This window comes from Terrapene carolina, unplaced genomic scaffold (genome assembly GCF_002925995.2).
Source record: "Terrapene carolina triunguis isolate 2854851 unplaced genomic scaffold, T_m_triunguis-2.0 Scaffold833, whole genome shotgun sequence".
NCBI classification, from domain to species: domain Eukaryota; kingdom Metazoa; phylum Chordata; order Testudines; family Emydidae; genus Terrapene; species Terrapene triunguis.
In genome coordinates, this window is record NW_020665184.1 from 2,618,271 (window position 1) to 2,640,512 (window position 22,242).

A 22,242-nucleotide genomic window follows, 5' to 3' on the forward strand; every position below is an offset into this window, starting at 1 on the left:
TGGGTTCTATCCCCGGCACTGGGATCTAGCAGGTTAGGATTCCCAGATATGCCACTGGCTGCGACCTGACAAGGCACCTCAATCCCGCCACGCTTTCTCCCTCTGTAAAACGGGCCCCACCGGGGGGGGGGGCGGCTCAGCGAAGTCTCAGCGGCTGGTTTGAGGGTGGCAGGGGCTGTGGAAGGCGAAAGCGCTGGCTCTAACTCAGGACCGAGGCCTAGCACCTCCCGGGCCCCGGAGTCGACAGAGCCCGGCGTCCCTCGGGTCGCACCCCCAGAGGACGGTCTCCTGGGGATGGGAGGGACTCTACACCAGCTGCTACTAGCCCAGAACTGCCGAGCTTCCCTTTCCTCGGAGGCAAAGCTTCCCGGCAGACGGGCCGAGCAATCCCGCCACAGGAGCAGGCACGTGAAGGGACGACGCAGGAGGAGCATCTGCCCTCCTCCGTTCACCCTGGGACCAGCGAGTCCAACACAGGTGTGTTAGCTGGACACTTCACTGCAGACCAGCCCTTGCACCCAACCATCGAGAGAAACAGCTTTCGACACCAACGGCTCCCTTGCAAATCTCAGGAGTGAAACCAGCACAAGCGCAGACACTAGTTCCACGCGGCTCCCCGGCCGCGCAAGTCCTAATTAGACCCTCCAGGAACAATATTCACATACAAAGCCAGCTGGCTCCACCTGGTCCCTGGCTGCCAGGGTGGCCTAATTGGTTAGTCTTAACAATCTCAATTATTAATTACGCGTATAGGTGCTACTGTAAGAGATCCCGACCGAGACCGACCCCTTTGCCAGGCGCTGCACAGACCGCACGAGACAGCCCCTGCCCAAAGATCTCACAGGCTAGATAGCCAAAAGCTGGGAGGGGAAACCGAGGCACAGAGCGTGGAAGACCTGCCCAAGGTCACTCAGCCGGTCAGTGGCAGAGCTGGGAACAGAATCCAGGTCTCCAGAGTCCCACTCGCTGCCCTGTCCACTAGGCCTCTCTGTCTCCGTGTGATGGATGGCGGGAATTGGGATGGTCACATGCACAGACCAAGATGGCATGAAGTGGGTGTGGCCATCAATGCCAATACCCGTCAGACAGGCAGTCTGGTGCCCAGATCGTGTGGGTCCACTAGGGAAGCGGTTGCTAGGAACAGAGCGCCTCCCGGCACCCAGGAAGCAAGCCAAGAGCTGTGACTAGGGAGCCGCTGCTGTATTATTCAGTCTAGACACCCCCGGCACGGATCAGATCCCACTGGGCCAGGCCTTGTCACCACTCTCAGATTCTGCCTGCCCGGAAAATACACGATACTTTCAGCACTGCCCCATGCAGGGGGGGGCACCTCCAGGTCGCCGGCTCAGATCTGGCCCAGCTCCTGGTGATCTGCCCTCCGATGGCTCTTGGCTGTGAGAAGGGCGGGGCCTACTCTAGCTCCATGCCCCCGTCACAGTAAGGGGAGACTCAGCCGAGAGACCAAGGCCTGTGTGGGTCAGACCCTGAACACCCCTCTCCTGAGGAGGGCGGGGGCGGACGGGCGCTCCCAAGGCCTGGCTGAGGCCAGCGCCGCCGCACCGCGATCCCTGGCCCAGCCCTTGGCGGGAGCAACGTCTGCACGGCTCAGCCCGATGCTGCCGGTCCCAGCACGGGGCTCTCCGGTCCCGGCCCTTTCCCTGCAGGGTCGGAAGGCATCAGACCACGCAGGCTAAAACACATGGCTCTGGAGACGTTCTGGGTGCAGCCGCCTATCGGCATGAGCAGGTGGCCAGTGCCCCGCCGAGAGAAGGCCCTACTAGCCCTGCGGCCAGAGGCCCAGCTCCCAGCAGAACCTTTCCTAGGGCGCTGTCTCGTCTAGCTGCAGGTGACTCGGGCAATGGAGCTCCCGTGGCAGTCCGCTCCAGAGGCAGGAGGCTCCTGAAGCCTTGTCATTGCCCACCCTGCGAAGCCGCCTGCCTTCCCTCCCTCGCCCTCCAAAGCGTGGCCGACGGCTCCATACCCCAGCCAGCCAGGAGGGGCTAGGAGCCCGAACGGAGCCAGCTCTCTGGGTACCATCACCACGGGACCCACGGGCCTGGGGGGTTCTTGTTTCAGAAGACAACTGTCCCGGCAGATGCAGCCCTCAGACTTTCCCACCCCTCCCAGGGCACCTGGAAGTTAAAGCACCACTAGGATCCCCCCAAAAGCAGTCACGGAGAACCCGGGCTGCATTTTTACTGCCTTGTCCTGCTTTCCTCCTCTAGCCATCCCAGCCACTGCCCAGCACTAGGGTCCCCTCTAGCGGAGGGGGAGTCAGGGCTCCTGGGTTCGAGTCCTGACTCCGCCGCAGCCTCGTGGAAAGTCGTTTCCCATTTTCATGCCTTACTTTGCTCTATAACAGACTCCCCATCTCCCGAGGGCGGCGTTACCGCCAGGAAGCCTCGGGACCCTTGGATGGAAGGTGCAGTGTGATGAGAAACGCCACCACCATCTCTGGGACCAGACCCACATCTGATGACTTTGGTTCCTGCTACACTCACCACATAACCAAAAAAAACCAAAACCCCGGCCAACGGTACAGGCCCATCGCCAGACGGCGACGGGCAAATTATGACTGATGCAGAAAAGGTGAAGCGTCCGATAATTATTTCTGTCCTGTATTTGGAACGAAGCAGCATGATGTACTCAGACTTTCCAGTCCATTTGTGAAGAAGGAAGATGTTAAACGGCATTCACTAGGTAGAAACATTTTAAAATTAGCAGGCCCGGATAACTTGCACCCAAGAGTCTTAAAATAGTTGGCCAAGGAGGAGATCTCTGGCCTGATCTCTGTTAATTTTTAATAAATCCTGGAATATCAAGGAAATTCCCAAAGCTTGGAAATGTGCTGGCTTTGTAGCCACATTCAGAAAGGACAAGCAGGATGACCTAGCTAACCGGACGTCAATCCTAGGCAAAATAGTAAAAAAGCTGATAAGGGGTTCAAAGAATTAAAGGAGAGGAATCTAATTAATGCCAGTCAACACAGAAAAACAGGTCACATCACACAAACCTGACTGCAGGTTTTGATGAGATGACAAGTTTGGTTAATAAATGTAACAGACCTGCAGCGCGATCTGGATCGCTTGGCACGTTGGGCCCATTCAAACACGAGTTTCAACATAGGCAAACGCCAAGTTATCCCTCTAGGGACAAGGGCTGGTGGCCAGCCCTACGACCGGGGACTGGAGAGCAGAGACTCTGAAATGACGTAGGCGTCATGGTGGACAAGCAACCCAAAGGGAACTGCCAGTGCCCCGTATGGCGAGAAGGGCTGGTGTGACCCTTGGTATAGAAAACAGGGGAGCAGGGAAGAGATTTCACCTCTAGGCGCCACTGGGAGCCCAACGCTGCGGCCAGTTCTGGGGCCACGTTTTAAAAAAAGAGGTTGAAAACCTGGGGAGAGTGCAGAAAAGAGCCACAAATATCATTCAGAGGCTAGAAAAACACCTTTGGGAGAGACTGAAGCAGCTCAATCTTTTCGGCTCATCGAAGATTAATGGGGTCCCCTCTTGCAGCATCTACGACCTTCCCGGGGCAAAACGGCGGGGTGCTTGAGGGCTCGTTAACGTAGCAGAGAAAGGCAGAACAAGAACCAGATGGCTGGGAGTTAAAGCCAGAAACGAGGCCCCACTTTTAACAGCGAGGGGCAATTAACCAGGGGAACAAACTGCCAGCGAACAGGGGCTTTTCCACTCTCGAGATCTGCTAACCAGGAGCCTTTCGGAAAGAGATGCTTTAATCAGACCCCAGGGACTGCGCTCAGTGCAGGGGAACAGGAAGCAATTCCCTGTTACAAAGGAGGTCAGACTAGACCTAATGATGCTTCGGGCCTGGCCAAGACAGCAGAAAGCCCAGCTCAGCAGCCCGATGCGGCCAGCACGTCGCACTCATTCCCTTTGTACGTGTTGGCAAGTGGCTCATGCGGGAAGTGACGCAGGGTTTAAATTAACACACTGCTGCTGCGCTCTGTGGTTATCAGCAGACAGGAGCCGAGAGCCCGGGTGTAACTAGCTGCGCGCACAGAGCACCGGGGCCACTGGCAGCACGTTACCTTACTGCAAACACCCACCTGGTGGCGGGCACGACTATCTGACCCCGGACAGCACAGATCCAAGGGCTCACGGGACACGGGCGGTCGAACATGTGCTGCTGGCTTGATCCCAAACCCAGTGCAGAAAGGCTACAGGGATCCTAGCAGGGGAGGCGACAGCATCTCAGAGGCTAGGTGAAGACACACCCACGCTTCGCCAAATACATCCCTGACCTACACCCTAGGTGGGGGAACTGCCCTGTGGTACAAGGGAGAACTGCCCAAGGGAGGAGATCCCAAAGTTGCCGGCCACGCCCTCCTCTGGAGTCTGACAGAGGGGTAGCAGGATTTCTCCTCCTCCTCCTCACCTTGTCTTTGAAGTCGCTGTGGTTCTGCAGGATGGCCCGCTGGTACGTGCCCGTCCGGACGTAGTCCTGCATCATGTTCTGTTGCTGGGACAGGTAGCCGTAGAACTAAAGGAGACATGAGAGACTTCGTTGATGCCCCAGAAAGGGAGGTGGGTCTCACCCGGGGGGAGGATGGAATTTCCCAAAACAAAGCTGGCGCACTGCCAGAGCAGCCGGGTGACTGCTCAGGAGAGGGGCAGGGTGCAGGGGGGCTTTCCTCTCGGGGGCCAGGCCATCTCAGGCTGGGCTCTTGGCAGGGCAGGCCAGTTGGTCCTGGGATAGAAGATCTCCGAGGAAAACCCAGGGCACTGCAGAAAGCAGCGCTGGCCACACGTCCGTCACGGACAATATTGAGCCCAACATTCAAGCATCACTCTAGGGGGCGCTAACCCGCAGGCAGTGGGGTAAAACGGAGCTCCTCCCCACGCCGGTTACTGTCCCGAAGGGGGCGGGGGCGCGCTGGGGTGGCCACCCTCCCTCCCATTTGTCATTAACGAATCTGGGGCATACTTTGCAAGAGAGGATCCTGGGCCAATTCAATGCTGCCCTCCCCAGGTCTGCCCCGGAGCATGGCCCGCTGAGGGTACCGCACAGCCCTTCCTGCGGGCGGGGGCCTCCCCGGGCAGGGACGGCTGCAGCTCGACACATGCAGCTCCTAGGAGACGAGGCAGCAGCGGGCCCTCCTACCTGGAAGTACTGCACTGCAGAAGACTCCTCCGTCCGCTCGCTGAACACTGACCGCTCTATGTTGTGACCCCGGCAGTTTTTCAGGATATTATAAAAGGAACAGAAATCTGAAAGCAGAACCAAGCACTGGGGCTTTAGAGGGGTCATCGCTGGCAGAGACCCAGCGGGGGGGGGGAAGCGCCTCACCCGATGAACAGTGCCCCCCACTGGCCAGCGGGGCTGAGGACAACCCCAGTGGGTCCTCATGGGGCTGCAGGGGGGGAAGGGGCAAGACATGAAAGCTGAATGGGAGGGGAAGGTCAGTGGAACAAAGGGGAAATCTGGCTGCAGAGAGCCATGAGCAGGGAAGCCTAAGGCTGGGCTCACAGGAGCCAGCGAGCCCTAGGGAGAGAAGGAGACCATGGGGGCAGCCATGGGCAGGGCAGAATCATAGAAACGTGGGGCTGGGAGGGACCTTGAGAGGTTGCCTGGCCCCGCCCCCGGCGCTGAGACCGGACCAAGTCAACCTAGACCAGCCCGGACAGGGGTTTGTCCGACCTGTCCTTAAAACCCTCCAGCGATGGGGATCCCCAGCCGTCCTTGGACGCTGTTCCAGAGCTCAACTGTCCTTCGCCTTAGAAAGTTTTCCCTCGTGTCGAACCAAACTACGAACGCAGCCGATTTCTTCTCCCTCCAGTGGCCATGGAGAACAACTGACCCCCGTCTTCTCCAGACGATATTTGAAGACTGTTTCCCAGTCTCCCCTGCCCCCCGCAGTCTTTTCTCCAGACTAAACATGCCCAGGGGGGTTGTAACCTTTCCTCGTAACCCAGGTTTTCTACACCTCTGATCATTCTGGTTGCTTAGCACAGGGGATGGATCACTTGACGATTCCCTGTTCTGTTCATTCCCTCTGGGGCACCTGGCATTGGCCACTGTCGGCAGACAGGATACTGGGCTAGATGGACCTTTGGTCTGCCCCAGTCGGGCCGTTCTTATGTTATGTTCTCTCATCTGGACTCGCCAGTTTGTCCACATCTTTCCTAACGTGCAGTGCCCGTAAGTGGACACAAGACTCCACCACTAGAGTGGGACATCGATGTCTCACAACTGACATCCAACCCTCCTGTTAATACACGCCAGAATATTAGCCTTTTTGGCAACTACATCACTCATTCAATTGGGGATCCCCTGTAACCCCCAGCCCCTTTTCAGCAATATTACCGCCTAGCCAATTGTGTACTTGGGCATTGGATTTTTCCTTCCGAAGCGTAGTACTTGATTGAATTTCATCTCGTTGATTTCAGATGAATTCTCTAATTTGCCGAGGTTGTTTTGAATTCTAATCCTGCCTCCAAAGTGCTTCCAACCCCACCCCCCCCAGCTTGGTGTCATCTGCACATTTTATAAGCCCACTCTCCACTCCATTATCCAAGTCATTAATGAAAATAGTGACTGGTCCCAGACCCAGGACTGACCCCAGAGGGACCCCGCCCAGTTTGACAGCGTTCCTTCTTCCAGCCAGTTGTGCACCCACCTGACAGTCATTTCGTCTAGACCACATTCCCCTAGCTTGCTTCTGAGAACGTCACATGGGACCATGTCAAAAACCTGACTAACAGCAAGGTCTATCACGCCTACTGCTCCCCCGCCCAGGCCAGGAGCCCTGTCGAAGGAGGATTTATCCTTGACAAAGCCGTGCTGGCTAGTCCGTCTAACCCCGCTCTCCTCCAGGTGCCGGCAGACTTGACTGTTTAATCATTTGGTCCAGTATCTTTCCAGCTCTCGGAGTCAGGCCGACGGGTCTATAGTTCCCGGGTCCCATTGTACGATATTTACACTTCTCCAGTCCGCCGGGACCTCACCCACCCCCCAGGAGTCTCAAAAATAATTGCTACCAGTTCCAGGATTCCTTCAGCCAGCTTCTTAGGTACCTCAGATGAATCTGATCAGGCCCAGCCATGCACACACAGCTAGCTGATGGAAGTCTTTAACCTGTTCCTTCCTCCTTGTTAATATTAATTGTGCTGGTCGCTGTTAACCTTTTGGGTCAAGTCTGAAGCAAAACAGACATTAAACCCCTCCGCCTTCTTGAAGTCATCAGTTATTAGCTCTCCAGCCCGCTAAGTACAGGCCCTGCTCTCCCCCGTGTCTCTCTTGCTCCGGAGGTATTTAAGGAACCCCTCTGCCCTTGCCAGGAGTAACTCGTTTTGGGTCAGGGCCTCGGACGTTGCCCCTAGTACTGGTGCCGTTTGTTTGTACGTCTCCTTAGCAAGTTGGCCACGTTTCCACTTCCTGGGGAATTCTTTTTGGATTCCCAGGTCACTAAAGAGCTCTAACAAGAGGACAGTATGGCTCCACCAATTCTTCCTGCCTGCCTTCCTTCGCTTCGGGCTGGGCTGCAGCTGTGCTTTAACACCATCTCCTTGAGAAACAGCCAGCTCTCCTGAACCACTTTTCCCTTCGATTTTCTTCCCTGGGGACCTCACCTACCAGTTCTCGGAGTTTGTTAAAGTCTTTGAAATCCCTCGTCCTCCCGTCATTTCGTGATCACTGTCACCCCCGCTGCCTTCCACTTCGCATTTGCTACCAATTCCTCCCAGCTGGCAGAATCAGGCCTGAAATGGCTGAGCCCCGCGGTACTGCCTCCACTTTCTGAAACAGACAGTTGTCCCCAACACAGCCCAAGAACTTAGTGGAAAGGTTTTGTTTTGCTGTATTACTTTTCCACCAGGTGTCCGGGGCAGTCAAGTCCCGTTACTCCCAGGTCCTGGCTTTTGGATATTTCTGGTATTTGTTCTAGAAATGCCTCAGTCCCCCTCCTCTTCCTGATTGGTGGCCTTAGTAGTGTCACTACCATGTCGTCACAGCTATTTTTTACCCCGTTTCTCTTTACCCAGAGATTTGCATGAGCTGTAGTTAGAGGATCTCTCTGGGATCGACGGCAGCTGGGAAAGGAGGAAAGCACGGTTGGGTTTTATGCCCTGAAATGGGGAGTCCGGGAGGCCTTGGACAGACGCCAGGGACGGACGGACAGGGCAAGGGTAGGTTAGCAGGAGGTGGAGACGCAGCCGATGGCCCAGGATGTTGAGCTGGGACCGTTTCCAAGAATCCTGCCCAGGGGCGAGACGCAGGACTCGGTCAGCAGCTGCACCCAGGGCCTCTTGGGCAGACTAACACCAAGCCACTGGGCCCAAGCTGCTGAACACGCCCATCCCACCAAGACTCTGCCCTGGGCAGGCAGGACTGGCCGGGGGGGAGAGGAGAGGGCGGCTCGTAGAAGGGGCAGGAGCATCGCTATGGGGCGAGGAGCAGCGGCAGCTCAGGGCTGGAAGAGCTGGAGGGCTGGGGTCAGGACTCAGCGCCAGCCGCTGCTCACATTCCTGAGGGAAGGGCCTGTAGGGAGGGGCCAGGGCTCCAGACAGTCCAGCCATTTCAGGGGAAGGTTCCTGTAAAGTCGCAGCACAGGGGCTGGCTGGATTGGGGGGACGGATGGGAGAAGAGATCAGCACCCAAGGGGTTAACAGGGACCCCAGCAGGGTACACGGGGCTGTGCTGGTGGACCTGAGGCCAGTGAAAAGCAGGGGAGGGGAAGGACTCGACTCACTAAGGAAGGGATCCGGGCACAGGAGTTAGGAACAGGGACTAGGCTACAGAGAGGCAGCTAGGACTCACCCCTTCCCCCCTAGGCCAAGGGGGGCTCAGCCCCTGATTTCTATTCCGCGCTGTTCCACACAGCGGCCAGCTGGGGTCACTGTTGTACAAGGAGGGGCAGCTCCTTGCAGGGACTGAGGCTAGGCCACCGGGTCTGGAAACGGGGGGGACTCACAGGGCAGCCGAGATACCATTGAGAAGGGGGAAGAGAACCCCACCCCAACCCCCGCTAGCCTAGCACCATAGGGACTGGATTTGTCCTTGCAGCGGGTGCTCCAGGGTTGGCCAAGCCCCGGGGGCGGGATCTCGATTACCGATGGCCAAAGGGAAGGGCCCAGAGCCAGGAGTCTGGCGAATCACCTTGCGGTGGAAGAGTGACTGATGGGCTAGCTGGAGCGTCTCCTCCGGGTATAACTGGGGCCAGCCCAGGGGTGCAAAGCCCCCAGCCCACTAGCCCGCAGGACGGACGAGGGGACATACCGGTCGGCGTTGCGAACTGCATAAGGACACTATTACACCCCAGCGTGATGATGAAGGACTGTTTGCCGACTCGGCTGCATTCCGTCTCCCTGGACACAGAACACTTAAATACGCACACGTCTTCATCTAGGGAGAGAAGAGACACGAGGGGTTAGCGTCCCACGAGGGGTCCCGTGCCACCTTTCAACCCCAGTCCAGCAGCAAGCAGGGCCAGGCTAGCACAGGGCATCACCCGCTGCACAGACAGGATGGCACAAGGCCTGGGACCAGCTCCCCCAGAGATCTCAGACTTTCAAATCCCATCATTCCGATTCCCACCTTGCTTTAATTCCCCACTTGTGCTCCAATGCGGATTTAGCGACCGGGGTCTTGAGAAGCATGAGAGCAAGAAGCCAACGCGCAGACCATCCCAAAACTCTGGATCCCACCTTCCCAGAGGCAGACGGCTCTGACCTCAGAAATAGCAGGAGGGACAGGTCACCCGGGCGTTTCTTTGGCACAGCAGCAGAGGGGCTTTCGGGAGACCGAACTCCCCCACACGCAGGGATCAGCAGACAAGAGCGCAGTGGGCTTTGGGACCGGCGGGGCAGGGCAGGGCATGCAGAAGAGTCATGGTTTTGGCGCTAGAGAAGTGCTGAGCATAACGGAGATGAAAAGGAGCCGCACCCCTCGCCCGCCTAGACTCATCCCCAGAGAAGTGGGCTGGGGGGTGGGGGGAAGGGGTCTGCTTCCCCTGCCACTTCCAGTCAGCTCCACGTTCTCCTCCTCCACAGAGCTGTCACTGCCATCCCATGCCCCACCGCCTTCCTCAGCCCTCCACTCTCACCCGCTTCCGCCCTCTCCTCCTCGGCTGGTCTTGGTCTGGGGGAGGCCGGAACTTCGCAGCCACCTGGTTCCCTTTCCCCGGCTGACTCAGCCGTTCAGCCTCTACTGACCTCCTCCCCTCTCAATGCCAGCCTCTGTGCCCACTGACAGCTCTCGCACACACCCCCGTTCCCTCTTCCCAGCTGTCCCTTACCCACAATCCCTCCTCCTCGGACTGAGCCACACGGCCATCAGTCGCCCCTGTTGTAACGCCTACGGAGATGCCAGCCAATCAGCAGCGGCTGGATGGGCAGGGGGGACACAGGGCCCTGGCTTCCTGTATGTTGCATGTGTCCCTGGGGCAGGAGGTGTGTACACACACACCCCGCAATAGGGCCATGCTCCTGTTTGAGCGCCAGCGTATTTTAAGGCTTAATTGAGAAATGCAGCCTCAGGGGCGCACAGAGCGTCTTGCTGCTAAGATGCTCTAACCCAAGGGTGGCTCCGGAACCACATGCGGCTTCTTGTCTAGGCACCGACTCCGGGGCTGGAGCTACAGGCGCCAACTTTCCAATGGGCCGGGGGGTGCTCACTGCTCAACCCCTGGCTCTGCCACAGGCCCCCCCCATCCAAGCCTGCCATGCCCTCACCCCCCCCCAAGAGCCTCCTGCATGCCACGACAAAGCTGATCAGGAGGTGCGGGGAAGGAGGGGGAGGCGCTGGTCAGGGGCTGCTGGTGGGCGGGAGCTGACGGGGGGCTGCTGACGTATTACTGTACATGGGTAAATTCTGGCTCAGGTTGGCCACCCCTGCTCTAATGTCACAGTGCCTCCTCCGTGAGCGGGGAGAGCCCATCCCGTGGCCTCGAGGGCTCTAGCTGGATCCCTTTGGCTCTCTCCCACGCCCCCCGTCTGCCTTGGGAAGCATTTCCTGCTGGGGACCGGGCGTGGCTGTGCCGAGGGCAGGGCGGGCTGGGCCGTGCCCAGCTGACTCCAGCAGATTCCAACAGGAGAGCTCAGATCCACACTCCTGACTGCGGGGGCGGGCGCTCTGAGGAGACAGGTTGGGCCGTTCCCTGGCTTGCTGATGAATCGGTGTCTCAGGCGGCCTGTGCGCTCCGTACGGGGAACCGGCTGCAATGAGGCTGTGCAGCCCTGGGGTCACAGAGACGCTCTCCCTCCCAGGGACGCCGTCCTGCCGGCTGCAGGAGGGACCAGTTCTGGGGAGCGGGATAGACCCAGGGAAGGAGCGGGATAGACCACTGAAGGCTACACTGCAGCAATGGGATGGACGGGACCGCCAGCAACATGACAATGGCGTCACGTGCAGCAGGGGCCATGCGAACGTCCTTCCAGCTCAGTCCCAACCCGCAGCCTCCTGCTAGCCCAGCCCTGGGCTCCCAGATGCCCCTCAATCTCCATCTGCAGCATCACCTACTGCTTCAGTCTCACCCCCTCTTCCCTCCCGAGCGGAGCCATCTGGTTGAGTTTATTCGGTGACTTGGGTCCAGGGCTTGCTATAAAGAGGCTGAGGCCCCCAAACTCATTTCACTGGTGAGCCAGCTCGGATTTCTAAAGGGTTTTTTTAACCCGCCTCCCCCACTCACCCTGCCCCTTGGACAATCACCAATTCACGGACTGTTCTGTCACTGGCTAGCGTGGTCTCTTAAGGAGGAACAGCCCCAGATTTTGGCACTCGTAACCCATCTGCGGGTGAGGCACCCCCTTAAAATGGCCTTTGGCGCAAACAAAAAAGACTCCCTTGAAGGCAAGTGTTCGCAGCGGGCAGCGCCCTCCCGGGCTCCTCCAACTACCCCAGAAAAGCAGCAGCAGCGCGTGGGCCCCCCATACCCGCCGAGGAGGGGGCCCTGGCCCAAGCCGGCAGGCAGCTCCCACGCACACCGTGGCCTGGCTGCAGCAGACAGAGGAGTTCGCAGCCCCGGTTTGCTGGGAAGCCTCGTTCTGTGCCCGGCGTCCGGCTAGGCCGGTTCCGCCGGCTCCTCGCCGTCGTTGCTGTTTATTGGCACGGCAAAAGGAGAGCCCCTCCCAGGCCCCTTCTGCTGCTCGGAGCCTCAAGGGGGTTCAGCCTATTACAGCGGGATTAATGGACGCCGCTGGAGGGGGAGGGGAGGAGGGCTCGTTAGCTCCCAGGAGACCTAGCCATGGGGGCCTCACATGTTATCAGCACACGCAGAACCAGAGGTGAGAAGCCCTCTGCAAATCCCCCCCATCTGCGGCCCGCGCAGGAGCCTGCCTGTGCAGATAGCTCAGCCGGGCGAGGCCCAGGGCCGAGCCAACGCCGCCAGGCGTGCTCTCCCCACCCCCCCCACCCCAAGATTTCCAGACTCGGAGGCCAGGCGGGAGCTGGACAGTGCGGGCTCCCCAGTCCTGGCATTTCAAACCCGCCTGCATGAAGCTGGTCTGCCTCAGTGCATGATGGGAGTTGTAGTCCACTTCTCTACAGCACTGGGGCGAGCTCTCTGAGCAGCAGGAAGTCCTTCTCCAGGGAAGGGTTACTCTTTGGGGGTGGGAGTTGGGGACGGAGAGTCCCCAGGCCAAGAGGGGGGGGGGGGGGGGGGGGGGGGAGGGGGCGGACACGACTCGGGGACATTTTGCCCTTGAGCACACTTGTGTGTATCTGGAGTGGACCAAAAATCCAGCTACAACCGTGAGCGTGAGCCTCTGGGCCACTTACCCCACTAAGATCTGGGCAAACCCATGTCTCCAACAGAACAGGGAACGACTTCAGTCTCCCCCGACCCGGACCGGAACCCGAGATCTGGGGGCCTTGGTGGATACTGAGCTGGTGGAACATGAGTGCCGAACGCAACACTGTGCCTGAAGGCTAGTGCCAGCCCGAGGAATCTCGAGTAGGAGCAGAGAGGTGATTTTACCCCTGTAGTTGGCACTGGTGCAAATCGCCACTGGAACCCTGGGCCCGCAGTTCAAGAAGGAGGCCGATAAATCGGAGAGGGGTCAGAGAGCCACAAGAATAATGAAAGGATTAGAAAATCTGCCAGAGAGAGAGAGAGCCAGGAGCTTGATCTACTTTGCCGAACAAAGAGAAGGTTAAGGGGGGACTGGAGCACATGGGGAACAGAGAAAGGTGGCGCACGCTCCCATGGCTGGAAGTTGAAGCTAGACAAAGTTCAGACTGGCCGTGTCTAATGGGTGGAGTAATTAACCGTTGGGACAATGTCCCTGGGGTCCTGGTGGATTCTCCATCCCTGACCATTTTTCAATCAAGGTAGGATGTGTTTCTCACAGCTCTGCTCTGGGAATCATTGAGGGCAGGTCTCTGGCCTGTTACACCGGAGGTCAGGCTAGATCACAAAGGTTCCTTCTGCCCTTGGAATCTATTAAAAGCTCCATCCTCCGAGCTGTCCCGTTACCAGCGGAGCGAGATCTGGGGCAGCAAAGCAAAGGAGCTGGCGAGAAGCCTCCTTGGTGGAAATCAGGCAAGCGACCCCCCCACCTCCCCCCGTCGTGGCACGTGACGCTCTGGCCCCGGAGATTGCTACACTGCGAAAGGCAGATGCTTTCTGCTGCTGGGCACGGAGACTCCAATGCCGTCTTCAACAGACGGACGCTCTCAGCTGCAGGCACTTCCTTCCCCAAAGCGCCTTCCTTTGGCCAGGCTGGCTCTCAAAGGTCTGCCACGCCGCGAGGGACGACAGCCAAAGGACGGGGACTTGCAGCACCCCGAGCCGAGCGGGGGTCATGCTGCAGACTGTGCTGGGGAGGAGCAGGAAGAGGAAGGACAGGGCAGCGGTTGGAGAACTAGTCTGGGTCTCCGGGTTCAAGGCCCCACGCTACCCAGGTTCCCTGTGCCCGATGGGGACAGTGGCACTCCCCTACCCCTACCAGGGAGGTGTGCAGACCCTGGGTGACAGGGGCCAGATAAGGACCCAAGACAGATAAATGCAGGGGCCGGGCTTTCCCTCCAGTGGGGATCGTCCTTGCCTGAGGCAGGATGTGCAAAGGCTGCAGCCTCTTTAGAGAGGGAGTTTATCCTCCTGCTTCGTTTGCCTGTAAGTGACTCAGCATTGGTCCAAGGGACGGCGCCGGACCCGCACGCGTGAACACGTCACTGGCAGCAGGGACTGACTTCAGCACCTCAGGATCCCCACACACACGCCCCACCTGCCCCAGCCACCTTAACTCCACAGCCCACTCAACCCTGGGCAGCCGGCCAGCAAGGGAGACAACTACACCGCTAGGTTTGGGGATCTGGATCCGGCAACTCATCTCAGACAGGTTATCAACCGGCCATCGGACTGAGCATCTTCCAGTCCTTATTGGCCTGGGTTCGAGCCCGGGTCAGCTAGAGGTCAGGGGCTTCTGGTCGCACATGCTGAACGTGAGTCCCCGTTGGGCTGCCTGGCATCAGGCACCGCCGTCTCACGGACAGGCCTAGCGTGGACAGCAGCTCGTCACCAACAGCGCGGACTGGGAACTGGACGCACTCAGGAGCAATGCAGGATGCACATTAAACCACAAACCAAATGCATCTGACGAGCCCCGGACCAAGAGCTAGTGGGACCTAGTAGGGGCCTGGTTTTCAGAGGGCGGTGCTCAGAGCTTTCTGAAAAGTCAAGCCCTCTCCGAGGAGCCTCAGGCCGAGCATCCAGAAGTCACTAGCCGCTCTTGGGAAGCCAGCGTAGATCACAGACCAGATCGGTGGGTTCCCTCCCGGAGAAGACAATGCACTGCACTGTGCCTATCATCACATGACCTCAAAACACTACGCAGACTATGAATTAAACCTCATGTTCCTCACAAACCCCCCGGGGCAGCTATTTAGTGACTTGCCCAAGAGCTCACTTGGTGGCCGAATTGGTAACATGCCATGAATCTGGACTCCCAGACTTCTCCTCTAACAACTAGACCCTGTTCTCCTCTGAGAGCCGAGAGTCCTGACTTCCAGTCCTTTCTCCTCTAACCACTAGACCCCACTTCCTGAATGGAACCCAGGCGCAAGTACTGTCTGCCGGATCACTGCTCTACCAGGAGCCTTGAGCTCAAGCCAATCTCTGGCTACGAGAGACCAGGAAGCCTTATCTTGATGATCTCAAATCCAGCCACTGCAGGGCGCTCACCGCTCTGCCCAGAGAAGCTGGTACTGGCCGCCGTTCGAGACAATACACTGGACTAGATGGACCCAGTCTGAGCATTCCTACGCCCCTAGGCCACTTTCCCCTCAGAGCAGAGAAAAGAACCCAGGAGTCCTGACCACCACTCTAACCACTGGACAACACAACACACCGCAACGCAAAAAAAAAGCACAATTCTGCTCCCTGAGCCGCCAAAGGTGTGAAGGACCCACAGTGAAACCTACCAGCCTGGATCCCCACTTCCTGGATTTTCTGTTTAATCCAGAATTCTGTCTGCCAGGTGCAAGAGGCCAGGGCAAAGCTCTGAGCACTGCGTGGCTCATGCCCTCCCCCTCGCTAGCTGGCTGAATGCTACAGAATCTGTATTAAAAAAACAGAATTAGAGCTATTTATCTCGGCAGACTTACAGGGGGGAGAAAAGAAAAAAAAAAAAAAACACACGCTCAGCCAAATGCAAATGGTTTTATGACACTTCCCTCCCCCTGGAAATAAAGACTCAAGCTGTCGCCATGAAAGGGGGGAAAAGATTCTACAGCCTGGGAAGACAAAGATGACAATGAGGGAAAAAATCAGTAAAAAGCCAAAGTCACTAATAAAACCAGAGCGCCAGTTTTCCCTGGGGCCTCAGAGCAGCAGCTGCTGCCTCACGGGCCCCCTCTGGCGCATGGCCTAGCTCAATTGTGGCTGACCCCAAAAATCAGTGACTCTCCTCTCGGGGCCTTCACAGCTTGCCGCTGACGGGCCCATCTCCGGCCCAGCAACACGGAAGCTGCCAAGGGTGTGTCTCTGGTACTCACCTGGCCTCCATCACCGGAGCCCCTGAGCGCCTCACACTCTCCAGTGTATTCACTCTCAGGGCCCCTCTGGGAGGCAGGGCGGGGCTATTTTCCCTGTGGGGCAGATGAAAACTGGCTCACAGAGGCTAAGGGACTTGCCCAGGGTCACACAGGAAGTCTAGCGCATCAGGGATTCGAACTCAGGGCTCTCCCCACGTTCCACAGCCACCGGACCATGAGGTCAGATCTTGGCCAGGCCGCCCCTGCTAGCTTCCACGAGGAGACGTTTCTGCTCATTCACTCAGCTCCGTCCACGTGCCATGGGGAGGGAGTGTTGTCTAGTGGGCAGAGCCGGACTGATGCGAGCCTTTAGCTGCCGCCAGAAATCCATCAAGAGGCATTAAGACGACCTCACCTGTCGAGTTCTACCCGCCTTTAGTCATGTGGAAAATTTAATGCTTCATTTCCACCCCGCCTCTCAGCTGCAATAGGCTGATCTCCTCCGTAGAGATGGGGTTCAAGCTCCCAGCTCTGCAGAAAGCCAAGACGTGGGCTGAGTGCAGAATGGAGAGCCAGGTCTCCTGGGGTCCCAGCTCTGCTGCTGGTTCGGTGGGTAGTCTCAGGCAAGTCCCATCTAAGGCACGTGACGTACGTGGCCCTCGTTATCAGAGTATCTGAGCCTCAGTCTCCAGTGACTTTATCCTCCCCACATCCCTCTGAGAGCCGAGATCCCACCCATCCCCGCACAGATGGGGCCTGTGGCACAGAGAAGCTAAAATGACTTGCTAAGGTCAGAAGACAAGCTGTGCTCTACCCACTGCACCATCCTTCCTCTCCACCGCGCCTGTTTCCCGGCCGATGGAACGGGGCTAACGCTGACTTCGCTGCCAGGAGAGGACTGGGTGCCAGCAGCTTTGAAGCTAGAAAGGGCTGAGTGTATAATTATTCCCCACACACACTGCGTTTTCTCACACATCTTACTCCCAGAATCAAAGAGGCTCTCACGCCGATGCTGTAATTAAACCTGTTCTTCCCACTCCTATCGCCGCCAAGCCAAAAACCCCAACTGCACCGCTCCAGTCCGGGCATTACTCAAAGGGGGTTTTCCCTGTAAGCGAACGCGAAGCCGCAGGTCAGGAAGCGTTCTCCTCAGACCACGTTCAGAGGCAGATCCTGCCTGCTCTGCGCTAGCAGCGCGCTCGGCAGGCTGGGTCAGGGGCTCCAGACCTGCATTCCCCTAGGAGAGGCAATCACAGTCTGTGCTGGGAGAAATCACGACTCCCCGACTGGGTCTCCACAGGCCCCTTTCCGATTTCTGTTGCAGGCACGGACCAGGAGCCAACCGGGCAAGGCGCTGTGCAAAATGAACAAAGAGGCTGTCTCTCCTGAGCTCTCCGCTGACCTCACTGCTTCTCAGTCCCTCCCCACGCTTCCCAGAAACACCAGTCACTCGCCCAGCACACGTTGGAGGAGCTGTCCATTTGAAGCCGCTTACTTGCCAGACGGCGAGACAGCATGGCCTAGCGGATAGAGCACTAGTCTGGGACTCCCTGGGTTCTATTCCCAGCTCTGGAACGGACCTGCTGGGGGACTGTGGGCAAGTCCCAGTCGCTCTGTGCCTCAGTTTCCCCTCCCACCATTTCCCTATTTAGCCTATGAGCGCTTTGGGGCAGGACCGTTGGTCACTATTTGTACGTACCGCCCCGATCTCAGGTGGGGCCTAAGGGCTAATGGAAAATAAAGTCGCTCCTGCTTCATTTTATTGGAAACATCTTTGTGCCTTTCACAAACTCACATTTTACGTTGAAGGCAAGAAAACGCAGCTTTTGTTCGGGTTGAAATACGAACACACCAGAAAACCCATCCTCTCCCCCGAGGTGTGATTTACAGGGACGGTGCCCGGACACCCCGGTGATGGGCAGTAATAGAAAACCTGGAGACAAACGTGTCCCGCCAAGGGGATGGCAGGGCGTGACGTGGCTTCATCTCTTCAACCCCCACCCGCTCCCCGAGAGAGTCGCTGCATCAGACTGTCCGGGACACGTCCGCAGAACCCTGCACCTGCAGGACGCTCCGCTGTAGGGGTACCTGGCAGAACAGGGAAACCGACACAGCCGAGAACTTTCCATCCAGGCTCCTCAACTCAGAGGGGGGGCTCTCTAGAGAGCTATCGAGCTATGGGCCCAGAGACCCCCGCCCATCACCCACACTAGGGATGAGCCGAGAGGAGATTTCTGATCCCCAGATGCAGGGGCTCTCTCCAACACCAACCCACCCCTCCCCCAACCTCGACTCTGCTCTTTGCTTACGCGACCCCCCCCTTTCCCTACCGACAGCCGCGAAAGCATCTTCAGCCTCATTTAACCGCAGACGCCCTGCCTTCGAGACCCCCGCAAATGTGGATTCCTAGCCCTGGATTTGCCCAGCAGCTGGGCTCTGAGCCGCTCATTCATGGGCCCATGACTCCGAGCCAGAATCGCTGCCCCCAGCCAAAATAAACCTTTTCCGCCCCAAGTCTGCAGCCGGGGATTTGGCGGGGGGGGGGGGGGGGGGGGGGGATGGGAGGGAAGAGAGCGGTGGGGACAGGGCCAGTTCTGTGCAAACAGCCCTTCCCCAGCACTGGCAAAGTCAGCAGGAGGGTGTCAGACCAGGAACCGACAGCAGCTGCTTACATCTTACCCTGAAAGCAAAACCAGCCGAGGGGGTGACCAGGCCGGTGGAGGAGAGCAAAGCGGCAGCCAGCCATCCTCCCCTGTCTCCCCACCCTGGGGCGGGGCCACAAAGGCAGGGAGGAGAAGGGGAAGGTTCATTAGGAATCTGAGCTGTGGATTTCTTCTCCCTGGGTGTGTGGGGGGGTCCCCCTTTGCTGCCTGAAGCTCCCCCATCTGATCTGTGCGGCGCACAATCCCGCTCAGTTCTGTCCTCCTAAGGGTACGCTATTGCTGATCTCGGCAGGGAGGGAGCACCAGTCGGATAGCGACTCGCCATCTCAGTAGAGGAGCTACTGGTCGAACCGGCCTGGGAGAACCAACTCCCCTCATCTGTCCACCTAGGGCAGGTCAGAGACAAGCTGAGGGGCCCCACGCTGCATCCCCAGGGCTTCCTACAAGCCACTCCCACTTTTCACGGAGTTACTTTAATTTTGGGAGCAGGGAAGCGCTGCATGTTAAGCGAAAAACCCAGGAAGAAAGTTCCTGCTGGAAATGAACCACGAGTCGCCCCATGCCTTTACTGCAGAGCGGGCAGAGGAACTAGCAAGGTGCTCAGAGGAGTGGAGCTTTACTAGCAGAGATTAAATCATGTTTCTGGTGTTTAGACGCAGCTTCTCGTTTTAAGCTCGGGATATTGCAAACTGTCGAAGTGGCAACACAACGGTCACTCCTGGAATGCTCCAGTTGTATCCGGCGTCTCCAGCACCTCGCTCTGGGTGTCAAAGGCAGCAGAGACGCAGCAGGCAGAGAAACGGGAGGTTGTGCCGACAATCTGGGTGTCCCAGTGGCAGAGATCTCCTGCTTGCTAGGAAGGGATCTCAGCCATGAGATGAAGGACGCGAGGGGAAGGACCCCAAACATGCGGGTTTCAATCCCAGCCAAAGAGAAGCGCTCGGCCACGCAAGGTGCTGCTTTTGAAAGCTATTAAATGCAAATTTCTCGCATCCATGTTAATCAGCCTGTCAAGCGGGGCCCCTGGCTTCTTTGTGAGCAATCAAAGGGACGGCAGATGTGCCTTGGGCTTCCAGGCAGGCTGAAAGAACAGAAAGGCTGGCGAATAATTTACAGAGAGGCTACCCTAGCGAGGGTCCCTATTTATGTGCTGGGGGGCCCTGTCCCTCCTCCCTGCCTTTACATAAAGGCTTCGCTGCCAGTCCCTGGTCAGGGGAGTTTATTCCTCCTTTGATTGTTTAAGAAACACCACCAGCAGCACTGCGGGCAACCCTCTGAAGGGAACTCCCCTAACCAGGGCTGGGAAGGCAGTACAGAATCGGGAGCTGGGCCTCGAAGCCTGGACAGGCTGGGTCAGAACAGCGGGCCCGGAACGTACTGGACCTTGAGACATTTTCCTCTACAGGGGCTGGGCCTGGAAGTCACTTTCCAGAACCACTTCGCGCTTTCGCTAACGTGAGGGAGGAGAAATGATCTGAAATCGCAACAGCCACACACGCACAGAGGGATTCACTGAGGTTATCACCACTTGGAGAGCAAGGGGGGTGGAGAAGCTGGCTGAGCAGATGAGGAGGGAAGGGCCGAATTAGGAAGGGCCTTTAGGCCAAGGAAGGAAGGAAGATGCGTGGCCTAGCCGCCAGTCACAGCCCCGGGAGCTAGGTTGTCCCGGATCGGCCACTGACTGTGGGTAAGCGATTGCACCTGTGCCTCAGTTTCCCCACTGTCTGAAGAGGATAATGATCCAGATCCTCCTCACTCGGGGGATGAAGCAGGCAGTGTCTGCACAGCAGTTTGAAGAGGAAAAGCGCCGTGCAAACGCGAAATCCCCCTTTCCTGGAGTAACCTAGCAGGACAGCAGCATTGCCAGAAACCCCACGAAGCACGTGAGCCGGACTCCGACAGCAAGGGTGCAGAAGGGCAGATCCCTTCTCCTAACACAGGCGTTCTCAGACGTTTGTCCTGGTGCCCCCTTTCACACAGCAAACCCCTGAGTGCCACCCCCCTTATACATTAAAAACAACCACCATTATAAATGCTGGAGGAAAAGCAGAGTTTGGGGTGGAGGCTGACAACTTGCGACCCCCCCCCCATAATAACCTCGCGACCCCGAGGGGTCCCGACCCCCAGTTTGAGAACCCCTGTCCTAACAGCTCTGGACTGCCGAGGAGCTGAGCCGATCTCCTGCAGCTCCAGCCGCCTCGCGTTAGCTGGGCGGGTGAGACCTTGTGCTCGCGGGGCGGCAAGAGACCGAGAGGAAGTCGGCTACATCACAGGAACTCCTCTGCTGATGGGAGGGAGGAGTTAGCCAAGGACGGCCACAGGCTGCGTGGTCTTTGCCTTCCTAAATACCCGACAGCGGAGGACTCGCCTCAACCCACCTGGGAGGAGCCAGTGGATACTGACAGCAAGACTGTCACCAGAACCAGTGTCTGGGTGTACACCATCAGCTGGCCCACCACCCATGCTCCTCCCGCATCAAATCTGTGTAGATCTCAAAGCACTTTACAAACAGCAAGTAACCAAGCCTTAAACCCTGTTTAAAGGGGAAGTTTTGCAGATGGGGAAACTGAGGCACAAAGCGAGACAGCAATGGAACAGCACCTGGATTTCGAGGCGCCGGTGCTTTACCCACTAGACAAGGCTCCTCCGAAAACGGAGCAAAAACCAGCTGCAGGACGGTTTGGCCCAAGAGAGAATTTTCAGGCCCAAAGGAATTTTTTTTGTTTGTTTTAACACATCCCGCCGGGGTATTCGCCAAGAGAGGGAGGGAGCACCACGATTTTACACCCCCGCCACGTGCCCAGTGGGCTCTCCCGGCATCTCCCCCCGCAGAGCTCCCACATGGGTCCAAGTAGGAGTTCGTTAACACATGCCGGCCCAGCGAGCGGGCGGGCGGCTGGGGCTCAAACGCATCCCTCCCGGCTGGCCCGAGAAACGCCATTTCTAGCGGCCAAAGGGGACTCTTGTCTGTTACAGACGTGGCGCTGGGCGGGGTGCACGGTGACAGAGCAGCAACTGGGTAACGAGGGACCCCTACTCCGCCCTGTTCCAACATCTGACACCATCAGCACAGCAAGAACCAACCCGGGCAGAAAGCGCTTTGCCACGTCTCTTCGGGCCTGGCCTTAGGTCCCTCCCAACAGATGTTCTGAAACCTGCTCAGAAAGAGCCCCTCGGCCCAAGGAAGACTAAGAGCTCCCATGTCAGAGTGGTTAGCGTCGCCTGAGCCACCCCAGGCAGCAGAGAAGCACCCGTACGCCAGGTCTGCACCCGTTCAGGTCCCCGACTGCAATCACGGGGGGGCCGGCAAACCCCGGGGGAAGCCCAGAGCCACTGGATGAAGCATCAAGGCAGAGCGAGTATCACGTCAGCGCGCTGAAGGCACTCTGGCTAGGAGAAGCCGCTTGCCCCATACCTGAAGTGTTTTACACTCACGCATCATTCTCTTGCTGATGCAAAGTTTGAAAGCGGAGTAGACGTAACTCCGAGTGACCTTGGGTAACAACGCACGTCTATGGGAGGAAATCATAAATGTAAACCTTATCCAGGCTGTTGCTTTTCCATCCAACCAGCGCTTTACGGGACAAATCTAGAAGACAACGGTGTGGCTGAGAGATACAGAACAGGCCAGCAACGCAGGCCAACA

At 57.9% G+C, this 22,242-nt stretch overlaps 1 protein-coding gene across 1 annotated transcript in view; it reads right to left on the minus strand.

The window, feature by feature from the left end:
- CARM1 (coactivator associated arginine methyltransferase 1) overlaps positions 1-21,537 on the minus strand; it is a 41,587-nt gene extending 20,050 nt beyond the window's left edge. The window contains exons 1-4 of the mRNA XM_026660597.2: positions 21,438-21,537; positions 9,241-9,366; positions 5,128-5,234; positions 4,402-4,506 (exon numbers count right to left, since the gene is read on the minus strand). Coding sequence (XP_026516382.1) covers positions 4,402-4,506; positions 5,128-5,234; positions 9,241-9,366; positions 21,438-21,537 — 438 coding nt within the window. The remainder of the gene's footprint in view (positions 1-4,401; positions 4,507-5,127; positions 5,235-9,240; positions 9,367-21,437) is intronic.
- Between the last annotated feature and the right edge of the window lie 705 nt (positions 21,538-22,242).